This window comes from Amyelois transitella, chromosome 29, assembly GCF_032362555.1.
Source record: "Amyelois transitella isolate CPQ chromosome 29, ilAmyTran1.1, whole genome shotgun sequence".
NCBI lineage: Eukaryota > Metazoa > Arthropoda > Insecta > Lepidoptera > Pyralidae > Amyelois > Amyelois transitella.
In genome coordinates this window covers 5,289,424-5,310,249 of record NC_083532.1, presented here as the reverse complement: position 1 = coordinate 5,310,249, position 20,826 = coordinate 5,289,424, and the positions used below count along the sequence as shown (strand labels likewise).

The 20,826-nt window shown below is 38.5% G+C and overlaps 1 protein-coding gene across 1 annotated transcript in view; it reads left to right on the top strand.

Annotated features, from left to right (window-relative positions):
• The window catches only part of LOC106131754 (talin-1), a 122,893-nt gene that overhangs the window by 15,302 nt on the left and 86,765 nt on the right, over positions 1 to 20,826 (top strand). Inside the window, exons 3-10 of the mRNA XM_060952654.1 lie at positions 14,939 to 15,052; positions 15,479 to 15,600; positions 16,052 to 16,206; positions 17,034 to 17,189; positions 17,794 to 17,897; positions 18,636 to 18,777; positions 19,488 to 19,679; positions 20,069 to 20,147. Of these exons, the coding sequence (XP_060808637.1) occupies positions 16,071 to 16,206; positions 17,034 to 17,189; positions 17,794 to 17,897; positions 18,636 to 18,777; positions 19,488 to 19,679; positions 20,069 to 20,147 (809 nt within the window). The 5' untranslated portion in view covers positions 14,939 to 15,052; positions 15,479 to 15,600; positions 16,052 to 16,070. The remainder of the gene's footprint in view (positions 1 to 14,938; positions 15,053 to 15,478; positions 15,601 to 16,051; positions 16,207 to 17,033; positions 17,190 to 17,793; positions 17,898 to 18,635; positions 18,778 to 19,487; positions 19,680 to 20,068; positions 20,148 to 20,826) is intronic.

The following is a 20,826-nucleotide window of genomic DNA, read 5'->3' as shown; positions in this document are numbered from 1 at the left end:
ACTCTGTAGAAGGTTTAAGAAATTTAATCTGCTTCAAAAAAGGAGGATATCGATTAAAGGCGGTTCAAGTCCTCACAAATCAAAGATTAAGTATTGGAAAACTACATACATACATACGATCACGTCTATATCCCTTGCGGGGTAGACAGAGCCAATAGTCTTAAAAAGACTCAATAGCCACGTTCAGCTGTTTGGCTTAATGATAGAATTGCGATTCAAATAGTGCCAGGTTGCTAGCCCATCGCCTAAAAAAAAATCCCAAGTTAGTAAGCCTATCCCTTAGTCTCCATTTACTACATCCACAGGAAAGAGATGGAGTGGTCCTATTCTTTTTTGTATTGGTGCCGGGAACCACACGGCACAAAACTAGATTATTGGAAAACTAGATTTCATCTTTTGTGGAGCCGTTGGTGGGCGATGTTTTTTAGCATGCCGCCCACCGGGACGCCCCGCGGCGCTGCATTGAATACGCATTTCTCTCGATTTCCTATCAGGCACGGAAAGTGATCTCGGGAGGTTTTCTGCACATAAATCTATGAGCGTGCGTGTTTTTTTCTTTTTTGAACGAACATTTTCGTTGTGCGATTTATATGTGTCTGTATCCGACTATTTTTTTTCTTAATGACATAAAGCATAGGGTGTGGAATGTTATTGAATTGTTTCCTTAAATTGTAGCAAATGTTTACTCCGTAATTTACAACATGTATATACCTAGGTACTAACATTTATATGCTTTGACCGCCTTTAACTCTCGAAAGCGATATACATAATATCGCTTTCGAGAGTAAAAGGCGGTCAAGAATACCCGAAACCGCCGTGCTTATGATTGGTGGAGCAAGGCAAGTGGAAAGATGTAGTTTCATAGTTTACCGTCTACAATTTTTTTTTACATAATTTAAAAAATATATAAACGTTACGTACTTTTTAAATTCTAAAGCTGTATTATTTTTCAGTCAAAAATGCATTTCATTTGTATGTTTCTCTAGCCACTTAAAAACAAAATTACGCATTGCTCCTGAATAAACTAAATTATATTTTTATAAGATAAATGAAGCTACCCATTTGTGCGTGTAACCATTACAACCGAGCTGTTGATAACATCATAAATTGTCTGTTTATTTATATCAATACCTTAATTGTGCGACTCCATTACGTCAATAAACATTGAGTGCGCCGCGAATTGAAACACTCCAGTTTAAAGTTCTCTAGACGGGGATAATATTTGTAGAAATAACAAAGTGGAGATGGAAATAAATTAAGTTGAAATGCATCGTGTTGACGGCTGTGAGCGTTGGTGTCGAAGCGGTAAGGTGCTTGGTCAAAATGCGATTGCGTATAAAGACACCGGTTCGAATCCCATTGCGGCCATGTTCCGATGACTATTTTTGAAGTTATGTACATTAGTTTGATAACTAACCGATGCACAGGTGAGGGAAAACATCGTGAGGAAACCTGCACAATCAGGCAACTTAAGATTCAGTACGGGTTAGGTTCCCCTGCAACGGTTACTGAGGTCAGACGGGAGTCGCTTCGTGTAAAAACCTGTCTCACCCAATCCAGGGTCCATGGTCAAGAGCTTACCCCGGGCTCCTCTCCAGAGAGGTGAGGATGCAATCGGGACTAAAGCCAAGAAGAAAAAGCAAAGTGTTTTTGGGTACACTAAGGGTACTTAAGGGTAAGTAATTTAAAACTCAACTTTTCAGTGGTAACTTATTACCCTTAGACTTTTACCCCAAGATGATGAAGATGAGGTTTAAACAAATAATCTTTGCTTTAAGTCAGTTGAATATTGTAGCGGCTGTTCAGCCTCCATGAACAAACAGACTCTTTGACTTGACATTTTAGATGACCAAAACCGACTGACATACTTATGAAAAAAAGGACAATCGAAACTAAGACAAGACAACAATAAGACGATGCCTTGAACAGCCAAAATTCTGTTTTATTCAGACACGACCTAACAGACCCTCGGCCCGTTCAAATATAAACCTCTCAAATAACCTCAACAAATCCTAATTATACGTAATTATCTAACTACAGTATTTCATTCTCCCAGTTACCCTCCTGCAAAGAAATGAAAAAATATTCCAATAAAGAATAATGATATATTCAATACTCTATTTAAGCTTATTCCCAAAAAGCCTTCACGAACCTAGCAATTTCCCAATTCACTTAATTAACGTCGATTGTGTATCGACATTATAATTGCGTCAACAAGCCGGGGTTGTCAACAAGATCGCGCAGCCCCACGCGTCCGCACGCGTTACTTCTGCACCGCCGCGTCGCGCCACTCCGCTGGGCAAATATTCATTTTAATTGTACGCCACATCGCTACAATTTAGGGTTACGTCTCCCGCTAAAAAAACAACTTCCAAAAAAGCCATTCAACCTTATTTCGATGTTGTCACAGCTTTTTTTACTTTGACACTTTGTTTATCTCATCCATTTGCGTCAATCACAGCTCTTTTGTGGCGCTAAGTGGTCGCAGGTGTATTGTTGAGTAAAGAAGGGTTGATTTTGCCAAATCTCTTTCCTATCAGATCCCGCACCCTCGTATGATATTATCTACGTAGATACAATAAATTAATGATCAACAAGAAAGTTTTATTGGCTCTCGTATAGAAGCGGCATTAAATCTTCTACGGACATGATAAGGGGATTAATAATTCTGTCCCCAGAAAGCGTAGCAAAGTCTTCGCCCCGATACGAATCAATAAACAAAATCACGAGCGCCGGAAATCCGAGCGGAGTCCGAGATGCATTTCCATCTTTCACCGTCTTTTCACCCTCCGAATATCATCCCTAAAGTTCATTACCCGTCCTTGTTTTCGCGTTAGTGTGAGGGGGATGCGTGACTGTTAAGGCGCCTGCGCGGGTCAACCCCTCATGAGCATCGGAGAAGGTTGATAGTGAGCAGCGCGAGATCCTGGCGTGTTGCCGGGCAGCCTGAACATTCCTCTGTGGACCGTCCGCGGAGGCGGAGGTCCCGCTCTCTCACCCCCGGGTCACAACCGCTGCATTGCTGCACAAAACCTTACATATAGTTTGTTGCACCCCAAGGACCTATAATAAGTCCAAACATTTTCCGAGTCAAATCAAGCCTGGTCAAAAAAATATAATTGAAATAAACCAGGGAGTGAGAGAGCGAGAGAGTCCAGTATTTCTCTAAAGTGGGAACGAGACGTCGAGATGACTCGCCGCTCCCGACCGAGGTAAGTGCCTCTCAAAGCCACGTGCTCCAACTTTTAGTTTTCACTTCAGGTGCTCATGCAACTCTTGTTAAGTTTCGTTCATTTAATTGTTTCGTCGAAAGCCATTGTTGCTTTTTGGAGTCCTTTTTCAGTTGTATTATCTGAGTGGATTGGTCACTTATAAGTTATGAACTTCAGTTGGTTTAGTTTCTGTTAGCAACAGAAGTTGTTTAAGTTCTCTGTCAATTTGCATAACTTGACTATTAAACTTTGTTAAGCTTGAACTATGCAGTTTCTATTATATCTAGATTAAGTTTGCATTTCGCTACTGAATCACTTATAATGTCAACGACTTTATCACACGTATCATTCTTATCGCCTTTCATCGCAGTAGCCATTACAACGTCATAACATGCTTTATCTATTAGCTAACGTGTTATCTCAATCATTTTGATATATTTACACATGTTATCAACAAATAATTATCGAACTTTTTTATTTTTTAAACTAATGCAGATATTACAAAGATGATGGTTCAAGCGTAAATCTTAAACGTCGATCAAAAGACAAGCCATATCTTAAAAGGTGGCTAGCAACCAGTACAGTAACTATTGTACAGTTTATTTCCAAAAAATCCAATCGTACATACTTCACGCTTATTTCCAGGGGACTTATACTTTCCACTTACTACGATCATTTCATTCTCCTTTTTCTATATCAGTTATCTCTTCATATAAGCTTATTGGTTTAAAATATCCTCACTTACACATCCAAACTCCAAACCCACATAAAGCCTCACATTGCATCATTGATATGGTAATTTACTAAATCGATGCATGGCATTTGGGCGTAATAACAGACCTTACACCCATCTTTACCCAAAAGTATAAAGACTTGACGATGTGTACGTATAAATTTTCTTAAAGCCTAACCTATTAGACCTGAAATTACATACATACATAAAATCACGCCTCTTTCCTGGAGGACTGAGTAAGACACAGCTTACCAATTGCATTTCCACTTGCCACGATCCTTGCGAGCTTCATTCGCTTCATCCACGTCCACTTAAAATTTCTGCATCTTACTCGTATTAACAAAAAACCAACGTATGTAATGAAAATCTTCACAAAATTCTCACTTCGAATCCAGATAAATTGGAACTGTATATTTGGTCTTTAATTCCCCTTCTCCAAATAACAAGGCATTCAAAAAGTGTTACTCCTTACATCGTATTCGCTTGCCATATCGTTCACAACAAACTCTAATGTATCGATATTCTACCCTGTAATTTCGTCTGCATTTCACTGATCCTCTTATTAGAATAATTCTGTCATTCACAAACATTGCACGTCATCGCAGTATGATTACACCTCGTTAGAACTCTCTTAAGGGTCGCTAAAGACCGCCCGCGGATCACGGCTTTGCTCCCGATGCTGTAATTAAATTATTGGGAGACATGTCTTAATTGTCAGCGCAAGCGTGTTTTCGTCTTTTAGTTTATTTGGACTGTACTATGCCTATAAAAAAAGTATCAAATATGACCTACCAATTTTGCCCTTACAGTTAGATTAAATATTTCTAGTTAGGCAGAGACTAAATTTTTTTCATTTGCCACTATACCTGCAAACTTTCGCTTCATCCACATTCATAGCTTTTTCTAGTTAATTAGGAATATCACTATTACCAATTTTTTTTTTCGAATTTTATATTTAATTTACCTTTTTATTAGGATACTAGCTGTGCCCGCGACTTCGTTCGCGTGGAATAGTGACTATGAGCAGCGTTTTTTTTTAAATATATACTTATTTTTATTTTGGATCATAATCACAGTCATTTTGGGTAGCTAAAAAACCTACTTTAATGGCGCGGCGCGGTTCTCGGCGCGCTTTATATACCTACCCGCGCGCGCAGTCGTCGTATGCAACCGACAAACGTCCATCCTAAGCTGAACCGCGATTCCTAAACCGATAATTTTTATTTAACTTCTCTATAAAGATATTTATTATAAATAAAAATTATTATAAAGTTTCAGTAAATTCTACTAACAGAGAAAAAAAGTAGTTATTCGTAATAGAATTAACTCTTACTAATAATATAAACGCGAAACTTTGTATAGACGCATATTTGTTAGTCTTTCTCGCAAAAACTACTGAACAGATATGGATGAAATTTGGCAAACAGTTAGTTTAGGCTTGGAAATAACAACACTTATGTTACTTTTTACCGCGGGATAACATCTCAGACCCACGGGAAACTGGAAGGAATCTGTTCGACATTATTCTTAAAATTCAACAGCTTACAAACTACCTTCAGCCGTAAAAGAACAATGTTTTTTCATTCCCATGGGAGTACTATGATTTCCCTCGGTAAATTATTCTTATAGTTTATGATATCAGCCTAAACTAACTTAAGTAGAAAGAATTTAGATGAGCCCTTTTAATTTTTTTCCCATGGTAATCCAGTCAATTCCAAGGTAATAAGTAACTATAACATATTCTATTAATGATTGTAATTTACCTATCTAGTAACAATGATCGACGTCGTTCGTTGACCGGAACAGGCGTTAAAAAAACAATATACTACCGATTCCCATGGGAAACGGATGTTTTCCCGCGGTAAAAAGTAGTCTTTATGTTGCGCCAGGCTCTAAAATATGTCGGTACAAAATTTCAACCAAATCCGTCAAATAGTTGCGGAGATTAATGGTGCCTATGTATAATAGAATAATGTTCGACGTGATTCTTTAATTTGACATTACTTTTTTATTTATGAATCGATTGACATGAAACAAACACTAAAGCATAACTGAAGCATACCACAATATACTCGTGAAAACCGCATCCAACTCGGTTCAGCCGTTTCTGAGATTAGCGTGAACAGACAAACAGACAAACCGACAAACAGACAAAAAAAAAGTTAATTACATTTTTGGGTTCGACATCGACATAACAATAACCCCTGCTATTTTTTTTATTTTTATTTTCAATGTACAGACAGCACTTTTCTACAATTTTATTATATGTATAGATATAGATTGTAATTTACCTATCTAGTAACAATGATCGACGTCGTTCGTTGACCGGAACAGGCGTTAAAAAAAACAATATACTACCGATTCCCATGGGAAACGGATGTTTTCCCGCGGTAAAAAGTAGTCTTTATGTTGCGCCAGGCTCTAAAATATGTCGGTACAAAATTTCAATCAAATCCGTCAAATAGTTGCGGAGATTAATGGTGCCTATGTATAAGCATAGAATAGTGTTCGACGTGATTCTTTAATTTGACATAACTTTTTTATTTATGAACCGATTGACATGAAACAAACACTAAAGCATAACTGAAGCATACCACAATATATTCGTGAAAACCGCATCCAACTCGGTTCAGCCGTTTCTGAGATTAGCGTGAACAGACAAACAGACAAACCGACAAACAGACAAACCGACAAACAGACAAAAAAAAAGTTAATTACGTTTTTGGGTTCGACATCGACATAACAATAACCCCTGCTATTTTTTTATTTTTATTTTCAATGTACAGACAGCACTTTTCTACAATTTTATTATATGTATAGATGTACAGACAGCACTTTTCTACAATTTTATTATATGTATAGATTGTAATTTACCTATCTAGTAACAATGATCGACGTCGTTCGTCGACCGGAACAGGCGTTAAAAAAAACAATATACTACCGATTCCCATGGGAAACGGATGTTTTCCCGCGGTAAAAAGTAGTCTTTATGTTGCGCCAGGCTCTAAAATATGTCGGTACAAAATTTCAATCAAATCCGTCAAATAGTTGCGGAGATTAATGGTGCCTATGTATAAGCATAGAATAGTGTTCGACGTGATTCTTTAATTTGACATAACTTTTTTATTTATGAACCGATTGACATGAAACAAACACTAATGCATAACTGAAGCATACCACAATATATTCGTGAAAACCGCATCCAACTCGGTTCAGCCGTTTCTGAGATTAGCGTGAACAGACAAACAGACAAACCGACAAACAGACAAAAAAAAAGTTAATTACGTTTTTGGGTTCGACATCGACATAACAATAACCCCTGCTATTTTTTTTATTTTTATTTTCAATGTACAGACAGCACTTTTCTACAATTTTATTATATGTATAGATAGAAGATTGTAATTTACCTATCTAGTAACAATGATCGACGTCGTTCGTTGACCGGAACAGGCGTTAAAAAAAACAATATACTACCGATTCCCATGGGAAACGGATGTTTTCCCGCGGTAAAAAATAGTCTTTATGTTGCGCCAGGCTCTAAAATATGTCGGTACAAAATTTCAATCAAATCCGTCAAATAGTTGCGGAGATTAATGGTGCCTATGTATAAGCATAGAATAGTGTTCGACGTGATTCTTTAATTTGACATAACTTTTTTATTTATGAACCGATTGACATGAAACAAACACTAAAGCATAACTGAAGCATACCACAATATATTCGTGAAAACCGCATCCAACTCGGTTCAGCCGTTTCTGAGATTAGCGTGAACAGACAAACAGACAAACCGACAAACAGACAAACCGACAAACAGACAAAAAAAAAGTTAATTACGTTTTTGGGTTCGACATCGACATAACAATAACCCCTGCTATTTTTTTTATTTTTATTTTCAATGTACAGACAGCACTTTTCTACAATTTTATTATATGTATAGATTAAACGTTATTATGAAAAAATGTTGGATGATCAAATAATTATGGTTGTTCTAAAGAAAAGCCGTCAAGCGTAGCTTCCTGAATCTAATTTATTTGGTTTTTGTCACTGCTAATCCTTCATTCCCTTTCGCAATTTACATATAAGGTTTGTATATTGTCTAGTAAATTCTTTTGCACTCGTTTGCCCCTCAGGGTGACTTCCAGCTGTGATGATAGCCCTTGATTGATCGTCTCCATCTGCTGATATTGCTAATTTGTCCCGATCCAAATTGATCGTTGCTTTGTAAACAGATTGGGTTGGTCTTATTTAATTTGTTAAAAATTTTCTGTTCCGGGTTGTCTTAACCGAATTCTTTTACTCCTGAGATAAAGTTTCCTGTATTCATTAGAAAACCTTAACATCGATTACAACTGCTTCTTTTTCAAATTAGTTATAAGAAGAATCTCTTTCATCAATTTGTTGTTTTAGCTGTTTTATTATTATCATATTCGTAATTTTCAAATACGTCTAATTCTCTCTTTTTTTATCTTCTTTACTAATCTAATAAGTTTGATTTCCTATGAACACCGTATTTTCATAAGATTTTTCCTTATCTCGTTCTGTTTTTCTAACTCCCCGTCATCTTCAAGTGTGTCGTAAAAATGGCCCCTAATCGTATAATCGTATATTATGTTAAAATCACTATCCTCCCCCTGTAGCGACCCTAATTCGCTAATTGAATGCTATCGGATGTCGCCGGACACCGTGACGGCATCCGGCGTGGACCGGAAGTGCAATATGGCGGACTGTATGTGCTCCTTCATTATTTTTATTATCTTACATGATTGATGATGCTGAAGATTTTACTTCATATTTTTTTTCTGTATTATTATTGATAGTAAGTTTCGATAGATTGTGCGTTTTCAAAGTTCCTATATTTACTTTATGTATTGTTCCTTTCTTAGTGATATGGAATGCACGGTTGTTTTTTTATTGAGTTGGATCTGAAATTAAAACGTTATTTTCATTGAATAATATCTTACATCCTACTTTTATTCGTTTATTCGAAAAAATCTTTACGTGAAATAAGCTGTACCAAAAATTTTCATATTTCTTAAATTTTTACTACGTCGTTGTTGAAATAAATATTTAATTATAAAGATAAGATACATCGACATAGTTGGAACTACTCAATGCTTTTATATTACTTACGAATTTTGCTTCTCAATGTATTAAAGTATATTCGCATGTTCATGATTTGCCATCGCCTTTCCTCTCATTAATTTTATGTCTTTTACTCTTATATGTATACTTAATATTTATTCACTTTATGAAATACATGATACATATTATCACCAACCACGCCCACATTTCCATCTTATATATCTTTCTCATAAGAGTAAGCGAGATAAAAGCTATCCGGCGCCAGACATCGCGGCGCCGGAGTCTATCGATTTACCACCCCCGAAGATTTTTTGGAGGGGGCTGACGCATGCGCGTTTCTTGTTTGTCGCAATGGTTTATAGATTTTTGGCTTTATTACTACCCATATCTTAAGAAAGTTTGATTTTAAAAATACATATTTAAATGGATAATTATTTACACTCATGATATATATAGAGGCTTATGTTACTGCCTTTAATTAATGCACTTATAAAAAAATAATTTCTTATTACTTTATTTTAATAGCTGTTTTAATTATACAATGAATTTAATATAAGAGCAAATTAGATTAATATTTTTTTTATTATTATTTTAATATCTATCATTTTTATTTTCATTATTAGAATTTACTATTGATTCAGTGCTTAAACATAGTTTTATTAATATATTATTAACCTCATTTGTTCCCATTTTTGTAATTTGCTCGGATATTGACAACGCTATTATTATATTCTTACCACGATTTTTCCCGTTCGACAAGTTATTAGTAACCCAACACTGTAATAGTATCACGCACAGTCTAAGTATGGTCAGTGTTTCAACCCTTCCGTTCATTGTCACCACTCCTGTCTTCATCTCCATTGTCTGCTGTCGAGGGCGTGTCACGGGCGTTAATTTGATAGTTCTTTGTTTGGATTTTGTCACTTTTGTGTTGTGTTCGGTTCATGAGACTTGACGTCTACGTCGTCGGGTCATTTCTTATTTACTTTTATTTATAGATTTGATCTTCTTTCTGGCGTTGTTATTATTCGTCATTGTCGTTTTATTATTTTTATTCCGATTAAAGCTTTTATAGGTGAAGTTAATGGATGATCTTACAATTTCTTCTCTTTATGTTATACTTTTATAATTAAATCTATGGACCTGATTTTATGTTCTTTCATTACATCAATCATAAAATTATTGTTTCATTTGTTTTCTGTGAAATAATATTTTAATTTAATGTTAATACTGTTTCACTTATTAATTATGTATAAAGAGAAGGTACCTACTTAGATGATTTTAACAATGGATTGCGGATATTGCTTCAGACTAAATAACACAAAATTGTTATGTAAATGACAGTATAATTAAGTTCCAATTGACACTGCCATGTTGCCCGCCAACGCGATGATGAAATAGGTGGTGTCGATATAGTTTGTACGGTAATTATACGCGTTTGTTAAGCGCAAAGGAAGGTAATCTTAAATGGACAAAAATAAAATAGTTCCAGCTGCTTTCATAACAAAATAAGGAATCCTCTCAGTACGGAAATCACGTCTATATCCCTTGCGGGGTAGACAGAGCAAAGGCTGAAAGGCCACATTAGTTTTTTGGCGTAATGATAGTCGCGGAAGGAGTGGTCCTCTTTTTTTTAATGGTTCCGGGAACCACATGGCTCCAATAAAAAAAAAAAAAGGACATGAAAAGCACATTTAATCAATTTATTTTAACTTTACTGTACAAAATACATACGTATAACACGATGCTAGAAGCATTATCTACCAATCCAACTTTATTTATCCCTTATGATCCCTATTAGTTTACCATTTAATTATCCCAATGTCCACCTCTCGCAGTTAAACCGATTTTGCCGAAACAATTCTATTTTCAACCTCGGAAAACTACAAATGCCATTTTTTTGGTAATTACCAAGTTAATATACAGGTGAAATATTAAAAAAACGCGAAAAGAGCTGCAGCCGAAAGCTAATAAAGCATAATAATGTAAACACTGACTACTTAACATTTGGCATTTCTTCCAGTCGGCTGCCTCACATCAACTTTCCTCGTGACTTTTACAACATGTAAGGCCCTAAAAGAAATACTCGTAGTAATTCCGTCCCCGACCCCAGCATCGCCGCTCGCTGACCCGAGAGTTATCCGTCGTGACGCACCCACCAACGAAATATTTTGACACATGCCTCAGTCATTTTAATAGCGCGCATAGACGATTAAACTCATGTCATATGGAAATGTACTGATGGCTCTAGGGTGGTGAAGGATGAAATATTTCAAACTCAAGATAATGGGGAAATTTTCAAATTGACTGCGTATTTTTTTTAACATTCAACATCATGTTGCTTCCTATGGGACACGTAGTTTGGCAAAAATGAGGATTGCGATTGCTAGTCACATAAGATAAAAAATTGAACTTTATAATCCTAGCTTTGTTGATTAAATTGTGACATCTTTCGTCATTTCTCCAAAAAAAATATTTTTCTTTAAATCATTACGGTAAATAATGAAAACAATCAGTGGAGAAAATTTATTAGCAAAACTAAAACATTTGATAATTTATTTTAATCTTGGGATTTTTCATTTAGACGGTGGACTAGCAACCTGTCACTATTTGAATCTCAATTCTATCATTAAATCAAACAGCTGAACGTGGCCAATCAGCCTTTTCAAGACGTTGGCTCTGTCTACCCCGCAAGGGATATAGACGTGGTTACCAATTTGTATGTATGTATGTAAAGCATTTGGTGTAGAATCAGGTCATCTATTATGTTCTATTGCAACGGATAAATCAAATGTGATAACTGGGTTTGCAGGAAATACTAGTACATAATGATATTTTAATTAAATTGTTATTAATATCACATTACTATAGTCATTCCTTTTATGTTAGGACGTATTGCTATTAACATTTAAACTAAACAAGAAAAAAAAATTGTAAGTAGTCAAATTGAACTAAAACGCCAATAAGGCTAGAAAGTACCTAATAACTATAAAGTCGTCCACATAGGCAAATAACCTCTTCTCTCATATTGCACATTAACATTCCTACAATCGCTTCCCCCACGAACTCGGACGGCCGGGAAGCCGAAAACGAGTTTTTATGCAAAACTGCATGCAATATCTCTCACCCGTTATGGCTTCGAGCTTTTTAATGAGTGCATGAGAATTTGATGGAAGCCATTAGGCCTATCCATATGGACCTTGCGTAGACGTGTAAAGGTTCAATTTACATCAGCCCGTTTTATTGATGATAAAATTTATGAAGTGGTCGTAGAATCCTTAATAAATTTGCGAGGATATAAAACGTTTAATTATTATATTATTGTTCTGTGTTGGCCCGAGGATATGCCGTTACTTTTTTACATTAAAACTCATTTAGTTCTATTATATTAAAAAAAAATGTATTTAATGGTCAGCTCTTTGACAATGATTGTGCCAATAGATGTTAACGTTACTCGTGATGTTGAAAGTTAAGAAATTGTATTAATCTGCGTCTATTCACAGCGTAGTCCCTACAGGATGCAGAGATTGCATATAGTCCCCAATGCATTCAAAGCTGTTAGCCGCTGAGGTCCGCTAAAACAACATGTTCTTGAGACCTATGTTGTGCCGCTCACCGCCTTGAAAACATTTGCACCAATAGTGTTTTTCACTTTAAATTTATTCAAGTCATAGATGGTTCTTGTACAAGTGGCTTGTCTTGGTTTTTACAAGTAAATTAGTTTTTTTCTACTTAAAGAGGTGAAATCTTCCTTATTCTTGTAGAAAAGGATTTTCAGGAAAATACAGCTGGGGCTGAATGCTAGTTTAAAATATTTTTCGTTCCTGATAATATAAATCCAAATCTTTAAAATTCTAAATGAAACACGAATCCCAAAAGTGAAATAGACTGGACGCCACACACAATTCCGTCAGCGATCCGTCATGGCGCCGCGATATAAATACAAACTCTAAAATAGTTCGCGTCGCAGGTGGTTGAGGCGCGTCTGCCGGGCCGGACGGGTAAACATTGATGTGTTAACCTCGATCATTTGTACCGTTTAATCTTCTTACACATACACACACACGGTCACGTCCATATCCCTTGCGGGGTAGACAGAGCTGACAGTCTTGAATAGACTGAACGGCCACGTTCAGCTATTTGGCTTAATGATAGAATTGAGATTCAAATTGTGACACGTTGCTAGCCCATCGCCTAAAAAAGGATCCCAAGTTTGTAAGCCAATCCCTTAGTCGCCTTTTACGACATCCATGGGAAAGAGATGGAGTGGTTCTATTCTTTTTTGTATTGGTGCCGGGAACCACACGGCGCTAATCTAATCTTCTTCCTCGCTATAGACTAGGTAACATTCCCACCGCTCTGGGCAGGAACCTGGTGTAAGCTCTTGACTATGGATCCTGGATTGGTGAATCATGTTTTTAGACGAAGCGACTCACATTTGACCTCTTTGACGCAGTACATCTTAACCTGTGTTGGAGCATAGTTACACATCCAGTTGTTTGAATATGAAGTTTTCCAAGCTATTTCGAGAGCGTAACCCATGATGTTACACGTCAATACCAACACCTGTGACTACAGTCATGGACATTAAGGGTTTCACGTTGGGGCATAGCCGGAAGGGTCATCATTACGATGACGCCGCCAAGGTGGTGATGATTAAGATTGGAGTCAAGCCAGAACAGGCTTGCGAATTATTTATGTTTACGAATACATACATATAATCACGTCTATATCCCTTGCGGGGTAGACAGAGCCAATTCTATCATTAAGCCCAACAACTGAACGTTTTGGGCTCTGTCTACCCCGGTAAGGTTTTATAGCAAACATTTACATATACATTTATATTTAAAAATAACTTAAACATCGAATTTAATTACTGAACCACCCTTCGGGTCCTGATAGCCGCAATAAAAGGTACTTTATTAACGACAAGTGCGTTTGACTGATGTAATGTAACACCTGTCACTATTTGAATCTCAATTCTATCACTAAGCCAAAAAGCTGAACGTGCCGTATCAAAATTTTCATGAGTGTTGGCTCTGTCGACCCCGCAGGGGATATAGATTATATGTATGTATGTGTAACATCTCCCCATTTAATTTTGCTAAGTTTTACATCTACATATTTATCAATTAAGTAAATAAAATTAGTTTCCAAAAAAAAAAAAAACTAAACAAAACTCGCCTTACAAAATCGCATGTAAATGGCATGAGTAAGTTGCCCTGTCAAAACATACAAGAACTGTGAATAAATTTGTCATGCGAGTATTTATCTCGTTTCAGTTGTCTTTGTAGTAACGGTTCCCTCTCGGCCATTCATGTCTCCGTGTGTTCTACATTTTATTTTTGGAACGTCGATTTTCGGCAGGCGTTACCTGTTGTATCGTTTGGAATATTTCTTTTTTTTTCTTTGAAGAATTGTCGTACGTTTTAATGTGAAATATTGCCCGTGGATCTCATTGTACATACATACATAAATCACGTCTCCTGAGATATCTTGAGGGTGTGTGTGTGTGGAGAATTAATAGAAATCCAAAACTATCAATTATGAATTTATTCGTGTAATTATATCGAGTACGCAAGATAGTAGAAAGAGAGTCTTAACTTAATTACATTCGTTTTTATTACTAAATTATACTAAGTCGGCAATGTAGAATGTTGCAGTGCGTAAAGGAATGTCGCGGTAATATGTTGAATTAGCCACATACTTCACTCCATCCTTTCCGAGGTAGACCAAGCCTTCTTCACATCATCCCACTTACACTCACATTGTATGTCTGCTTATTTTAAGGATTGAAGATTTCTTCATAAAAGTGTCAGGCATTGCTATGAATCAGGACAATTACAAAATATCATAGCAGTAGGTCACAATAGTTGCTGGAAACAATACAATTTTTTCTCTTTTGCTTCAGGTACCAACTGAGACAAGCACACCGCAAGCATCGTCGCCGGCGTGACGTAGTATCAGAGAGCGCGTGGAGAGAGCGCTGCAATTCGACTGGAGGCGGCTGATTTCAGACCACCCAGTGAGTATAGTAGTACAATATGTACGTTAGAAGTTCTATCCGTAAGTTCTAGCAAACTTATAATGAACAGCACACAGATTTTGGTTAGGTGTAGGCTTGGTGCAGTCAGTTTTTCAGTACAATTCTTTGAATACAACCTTTGTGTCCTAAACAAATTTATGATTATCCCGTCAGCGTTAGGCCCAGTCGCTTCTTCACCCCTCTGGAGAGAAGATCGGGGTCCACATTTACTTGAAGAGACTCCCGTCTAACCAGTGCAACATTTTCAGGGGAACCTAATCCATATCAGTCCATAGTGACCTGAATGTGCAGGTTACCTCTTTAAATTGTCCATCATCGAAAGACTTGGTTCATGGTTACACATCCAGACGCCGGAATGTGCCGATTTCTTTACTACGACATGATGGATGGTTATCGTTGTTTTAGACTCCCGAAAGACGACGACGTCACCGCTCGTTCAGCCAAGAGCGGACGCGGCGGAGGCCTAGCGCGCAGTCTCTAGACCTCGAGCCGCAGGATAGCCGGCACCACACTGCTACCATACACAGGTGACACATTAGCTACGTCCACCATATTCTTCTTACAGCTACTAGGGACTGCTAGATCTTCACCTTTCTGTTGTTACTGACCAACAGTTTACATCAGTCTGAAGACCCTGCAAAGCGGATGTAGTGAAAGAAAAAATGTCGGAACCCGGGGCCCAAAGCAAGAGTGACGTCACGACATTCATGTTTTTTAATGTAGACAATGTGCATTCGTCCACGATTTAGATTTAAGAGATCTATATTTGTAAATTGACGTCCGATGAAAATGCTGCAGTGTAGTTTGTTCCGCCGCTGCTTCTACACATGCGCTTTGGAAGCGAAGTGGCGTCAATAAGTGATACTTTGTATCCAATTTTGAAAATAAATCTATTCTATTCTACATCTTTCCTCTAGCCAGGCTCCCTGCATACTTCATCCACATTCACATGTCTTACACGATCGCATTCCCTTCCAGAGCGCACTCCCTGAAGAAAATGGCGACGCTATCTCTCAAGATCTCGCTGGATGGCGGCAAGGTGGTCAAAACTATACAGTTCGAGCCAACTACCACCGTGTACGATGCGTGTCGCATCATACGCGAGAAGATACTGGAGGCGAACGCTAGCGAACGTATGTCTTAAGTCTTTTATTGTTTATTTCTAATGTTTCTCTTGATAGCGTGATAAGGGGATGTTGTGATGTGAAAGAAGATGAAGTTACAGGAATAGAAAAGGGTATGTTGAGATGGTTCGGTCATGTGGAGAGGATGAATGAAAGCAGGTTGACTAAGCAGATATACAAGGAGTGTGTGGAGGGAAAGGTCGGAGTGGGAAGACCTAGACGAACGTATCTTGTTCAAATTAAGGACGTCCTGGTAAAAGGTCAGGTCAAAAGTACCCGAAACCGCCGAGCTTGCATGAAGAGAGTTATGAATGTGGACGAAGCGAAGGAAGTATGCAGAGATCGTGGCAAGTAGAAAGAGGTAGTCTATGCCTACCCCTTCGGGAAAGAGGCGTGATTTTTATGTATATATTTGTTTCTCTCGTTACACCCAGTACTTACTTGTTCCGAGGACCATAAATAGCATTTCTTTTCTTGGACAGGGGCGGGTTTCATCACGACGTAATTAGCTTTCAATACAGCACAAAGTAAATGGTGTTCTGGTGGTTTGTGAACGAAGCGAGTCCCGTCTGTCCTCCGGAACCTTTGTAGAAGAACATTATTTATTGAATTATTGGATCATGGTTACACACATCCATCCTGAATGTGCAGGTCTCCTCACGATGTTTTCCCTCACCGTAAGCCCAGCATCGGTCAGTATTCAAACTAATGTACTTCTAATAAAGTCTAGGTGGGATTTGAACCTGCGATTCACGAAGCGGGCACCTACCGATTCGGCCACCTACGCTCTTATCACCAATCAATCCCTCTTCAATTAACTTATTTCTCATCAACAGCCAAGGAGTACGGTCTCTTCTTAGCATCAGAGGAAGACAACAAGAAGGGGATATGGCTGGAGGCGTCCCGCAGCCTGGACTACTACATGCTGAGGAACGGGGACCTGCTGGAGTACAACAAGAAGAGCAGGAACCTCCGCGTGCGCATGCTGGATGGTGAGTGCTGCCGGTGTCAGAGCGAGACAGGGAGGAGGCCAGGGAATACTTGGAATTCTTCTTTTAGGCGATGGGCTAGCGACCCATAACTATACGTACATTATGGCCACGTTTATATCCCTTGTGCAGAAGACAGAGCCAACAGTCTAGCCTAAAAAAAGAATTCCAAGTTTGTAAGTCTATCCCTTAGTCGCCTTTTACGACATCCATTGGAAAGAGATGGAGTTTTGTATTGCTGCCGGCAACCACACGGCACCCATAACTATTTGAATCTCAATTCCATTATTAAGCCACACAGCTAAACGTGGCCTTAAACAGTTTTTGCGTGACTGTTACAATGCCACAATTTGCTCCGTAAGGTATAAAGACGTGACTATATATATATGTATGTGATCATCACTATCACTACACGTTATAAAGTATTTTCTCTGTATAAATTCGTGAACGGAATTTGTTTCTGTTTTAAAAGTTGGAAAGAGGGTTTTCTGACGAACGTTTATGACTGTAATGACATAAACGTTCTGTACTGTAATGACCATGACATAGTATGTCAAGTAGTACTTTTCGCTAAAAAACAAATTTCCAACGCCTCTTTCTCCCACAGGCACAGTGAAGACGCTCCTGGTTGACGACAGCCAGATCGTGGCCAACCTGATGGTGGTGATATGCACCAAGATCGGCATCACCAACTACGACGAGTACGGTCTGGTGAGTCAACCCTTGGCTGGTAACGCTTTCAGGAAAATATTTGTGAGGAGTCTCATCGCGAAACCCAGGAGCTCCTCCGTAGGTGCCGTCACGTCACGTTGGAAGATGTTGCGCGCCATCTATTTAAATCAATGTATAACTTTTAAAGCACCTCGATGTGCTTTGTTTTGGCGGGTAGCATCTAGTACCCAAGAAATTAACTAGATGGCGTTGTATACTTGTAAAATTTGACAATTGCCATTTACTTCTCATCCTCTTCCGAATATACATCAGCACGCAGTACACATTATTTTATTTAAATTCCAAAATAAACGGTCCGGTAGAAGCGTAGACAGGTGACGTTTTTCTGAAGTCTGCAGGCTGTCTGTGGAATAAATGTGTGGTCATGACGACTCCACTGGGCCGAGAAAATATTAATTCAGTCTTAACTGAGGGCGCTGAAAAAAAGGCTCCAAAGCATTGTTGTAGAGGTAACCTCTACGGGCCAACAAACAATCAGATATTTTTAGAATTTTCAAAAGAAATGCGTCAAAAAAGTTCGTATTTAGGAATTGAAGATTTTCTTTTAAAGTACTAATAATACATATCTCTCCTTCTATCTATGAGTTTCTTTAAGAAAGAAAATTCTTTCGAAATTTCTCTTCTTTATCAAAACTGGCGATGTTATCTCGAAAAAAAAGGTATACTCTTATTGTTTCTTCTTCTGCCTATAATCCTCTTGTAATTCCCAATCGCCAGGTGCGTGAAGAGCAGAAGGAAGAATGTGACCCTTGCGACAAGCCCAACTATGGAACTCTGACGCTGAAGAGGAGACATCACGACAAGGAGCGAGACCTCAAGATGGAACAGCTGAGGAAGAAACTCAGGACTGACGATGAAGGTATTTTTGTGTTGAATAGACCATTTATCGAGGAAGGCTTGACGCTATATAACATCACGCTGCAACTACTTATTAGGAGCGAAGAAAATGAAAAATGTGAAGAAAAACGGGGTAAATTAATCATCTTTGAGGGCTTCAATGATGCCCAAAATAACTTAATTCCACGCGGACGTATAGGCGGCACAGCTAGTGCATACATAAAATCAAGCTGAGTTCCTGTAGGGGCAGACAGATTACATCTTTACATTTTTCTTTCGCTTCATCCATAATTCGTAACTTCCTTCATGCAAGCAATGCCTAAATAAGCATTCCCTTTTCCTTACTGATAAAAAGATACTGATGAGATAATACAGGTTAAACTTTGAACTACCTTTTTTTAAGGCGGTTAAAATTATGTAAATGTGCCGTGTAGTTCCCGGCACTAATAGACAAAAGAATAGGGCTACTTCATCTATTTCCCATGGATGTTGTAAAAGGCGACTAAGGAATGGCTTATTAACTTGGGATTCTTCTTTTAGGTGATGGGTTAATGGGTAAGCCATCTATCACTATTTGAATCTCAATTCTATCATCAAGCCAAACAGCTGAACTTGGCTTATCAGTCTTTCAAGACAGTTAGCTCCTTGTACCCCGCAAGGGATAAAGACGTGATTATATGTATGAATGTATGGTTAAAAATGTCCGATAAAAAAACATGTATATTCTTCCAGTGAACTGGGTGGAGCCGGCGAAGACGTTACGCGAGCAGGGCATCGACGTTACGGAGACCCTGCTGCTGCGGCGGAAGCTGTTCTTCTCGGACCGGAACGTGGACTCGCGCGACCCCGTGCAGCTCAACCTGCTGTACGTGCAGGCGCGGGACGCCATCCTGGACGGCACGCACCCCGTCACCCAGGACAAGGGTGAGCCACTCCCCCAGGGCAGCTGGGTACCGGCGGCTCTGCTCCGAGTTGTGACCAAGCGGGACGCCATCCTGGACGGCACGCACCCCGTCACCCAGGACAAGGGTGAGGTCGTAAAAGGCGATTAAGGTTTATAAACTTGGGATTTCTCGTGTAGGCGACAGGCTAGCAACCTGTCACTATTTGAATCTCAATTCTTTCGCAAACATCTGAACGTGGCCTATCAGTCTTTTCAAGACTCTATGTACCCCGCAAGGGTCATAGAAGCGATTATATGTACGTATGCATGTAAGATGGACAAACCCATGAGTGTATTTCCTAATTTTTATTATTGTTATATTATATTTTTATTATTGTTATATTTATTGTTATATTTTTGTCGCCCGCAGCCTGCGAGTTCGCCGGCATCCAATGTCAGATCCAGTTCGGGGACCACAAGGAAGACAAGCACACGCCCGGATTCCTCGAGTAAGTTGGTTGCACACTAGCGCCCCGCCCCGGCTTCGTACGAAAGCATTTATATAGATATTTCATATAATAACTTTCAATCCCCCATTTTTGATGTTGTAAAAAACAATTGTTCTATGTTAAAACTCGGGTTTTTAACTATATGCATATTAAATAACATCCAACGGTTAAGCCTTGAAAGCGAAAAGACAGACAGACTTTCGCATGTATAAAGCCAGTAAGAGATATAGTAATAAGACTTTCCGCCCGCATGACAATTACCCTATATACATACTCCACGCATTTCATGGACATTGGCCTAGTGGTTTTTGACTTGAAACACGTAGATGTACATACATACATATAGTCACGTCTATATCCCTTGCTGGGCAGACATAGCTAAGGGATAGGCTTTTAAATTTGGGATTCTTCTTTTAGGCGATGGGCAAGCAATCTGTCACTATTTGAATCTCAATTCTATCATTAAGCCTTTAACAGCTGAATGTGGGACTCGTATCATAGTATTTGTATTTTGTGTCACGAACTATAAAGGGTCAGGTCACTGGTAAAGGGTCAGGTCAAGGGTACCCGAAACCGCTTGCATGAAAACAGTTATGAATGTGGATGAAGCGAAGGAAGTGTGCAGAGATCGTGGCAAGTGGAAAGATGTAGTCTCTGCCTACCCCTCCGGGAAAGAGGC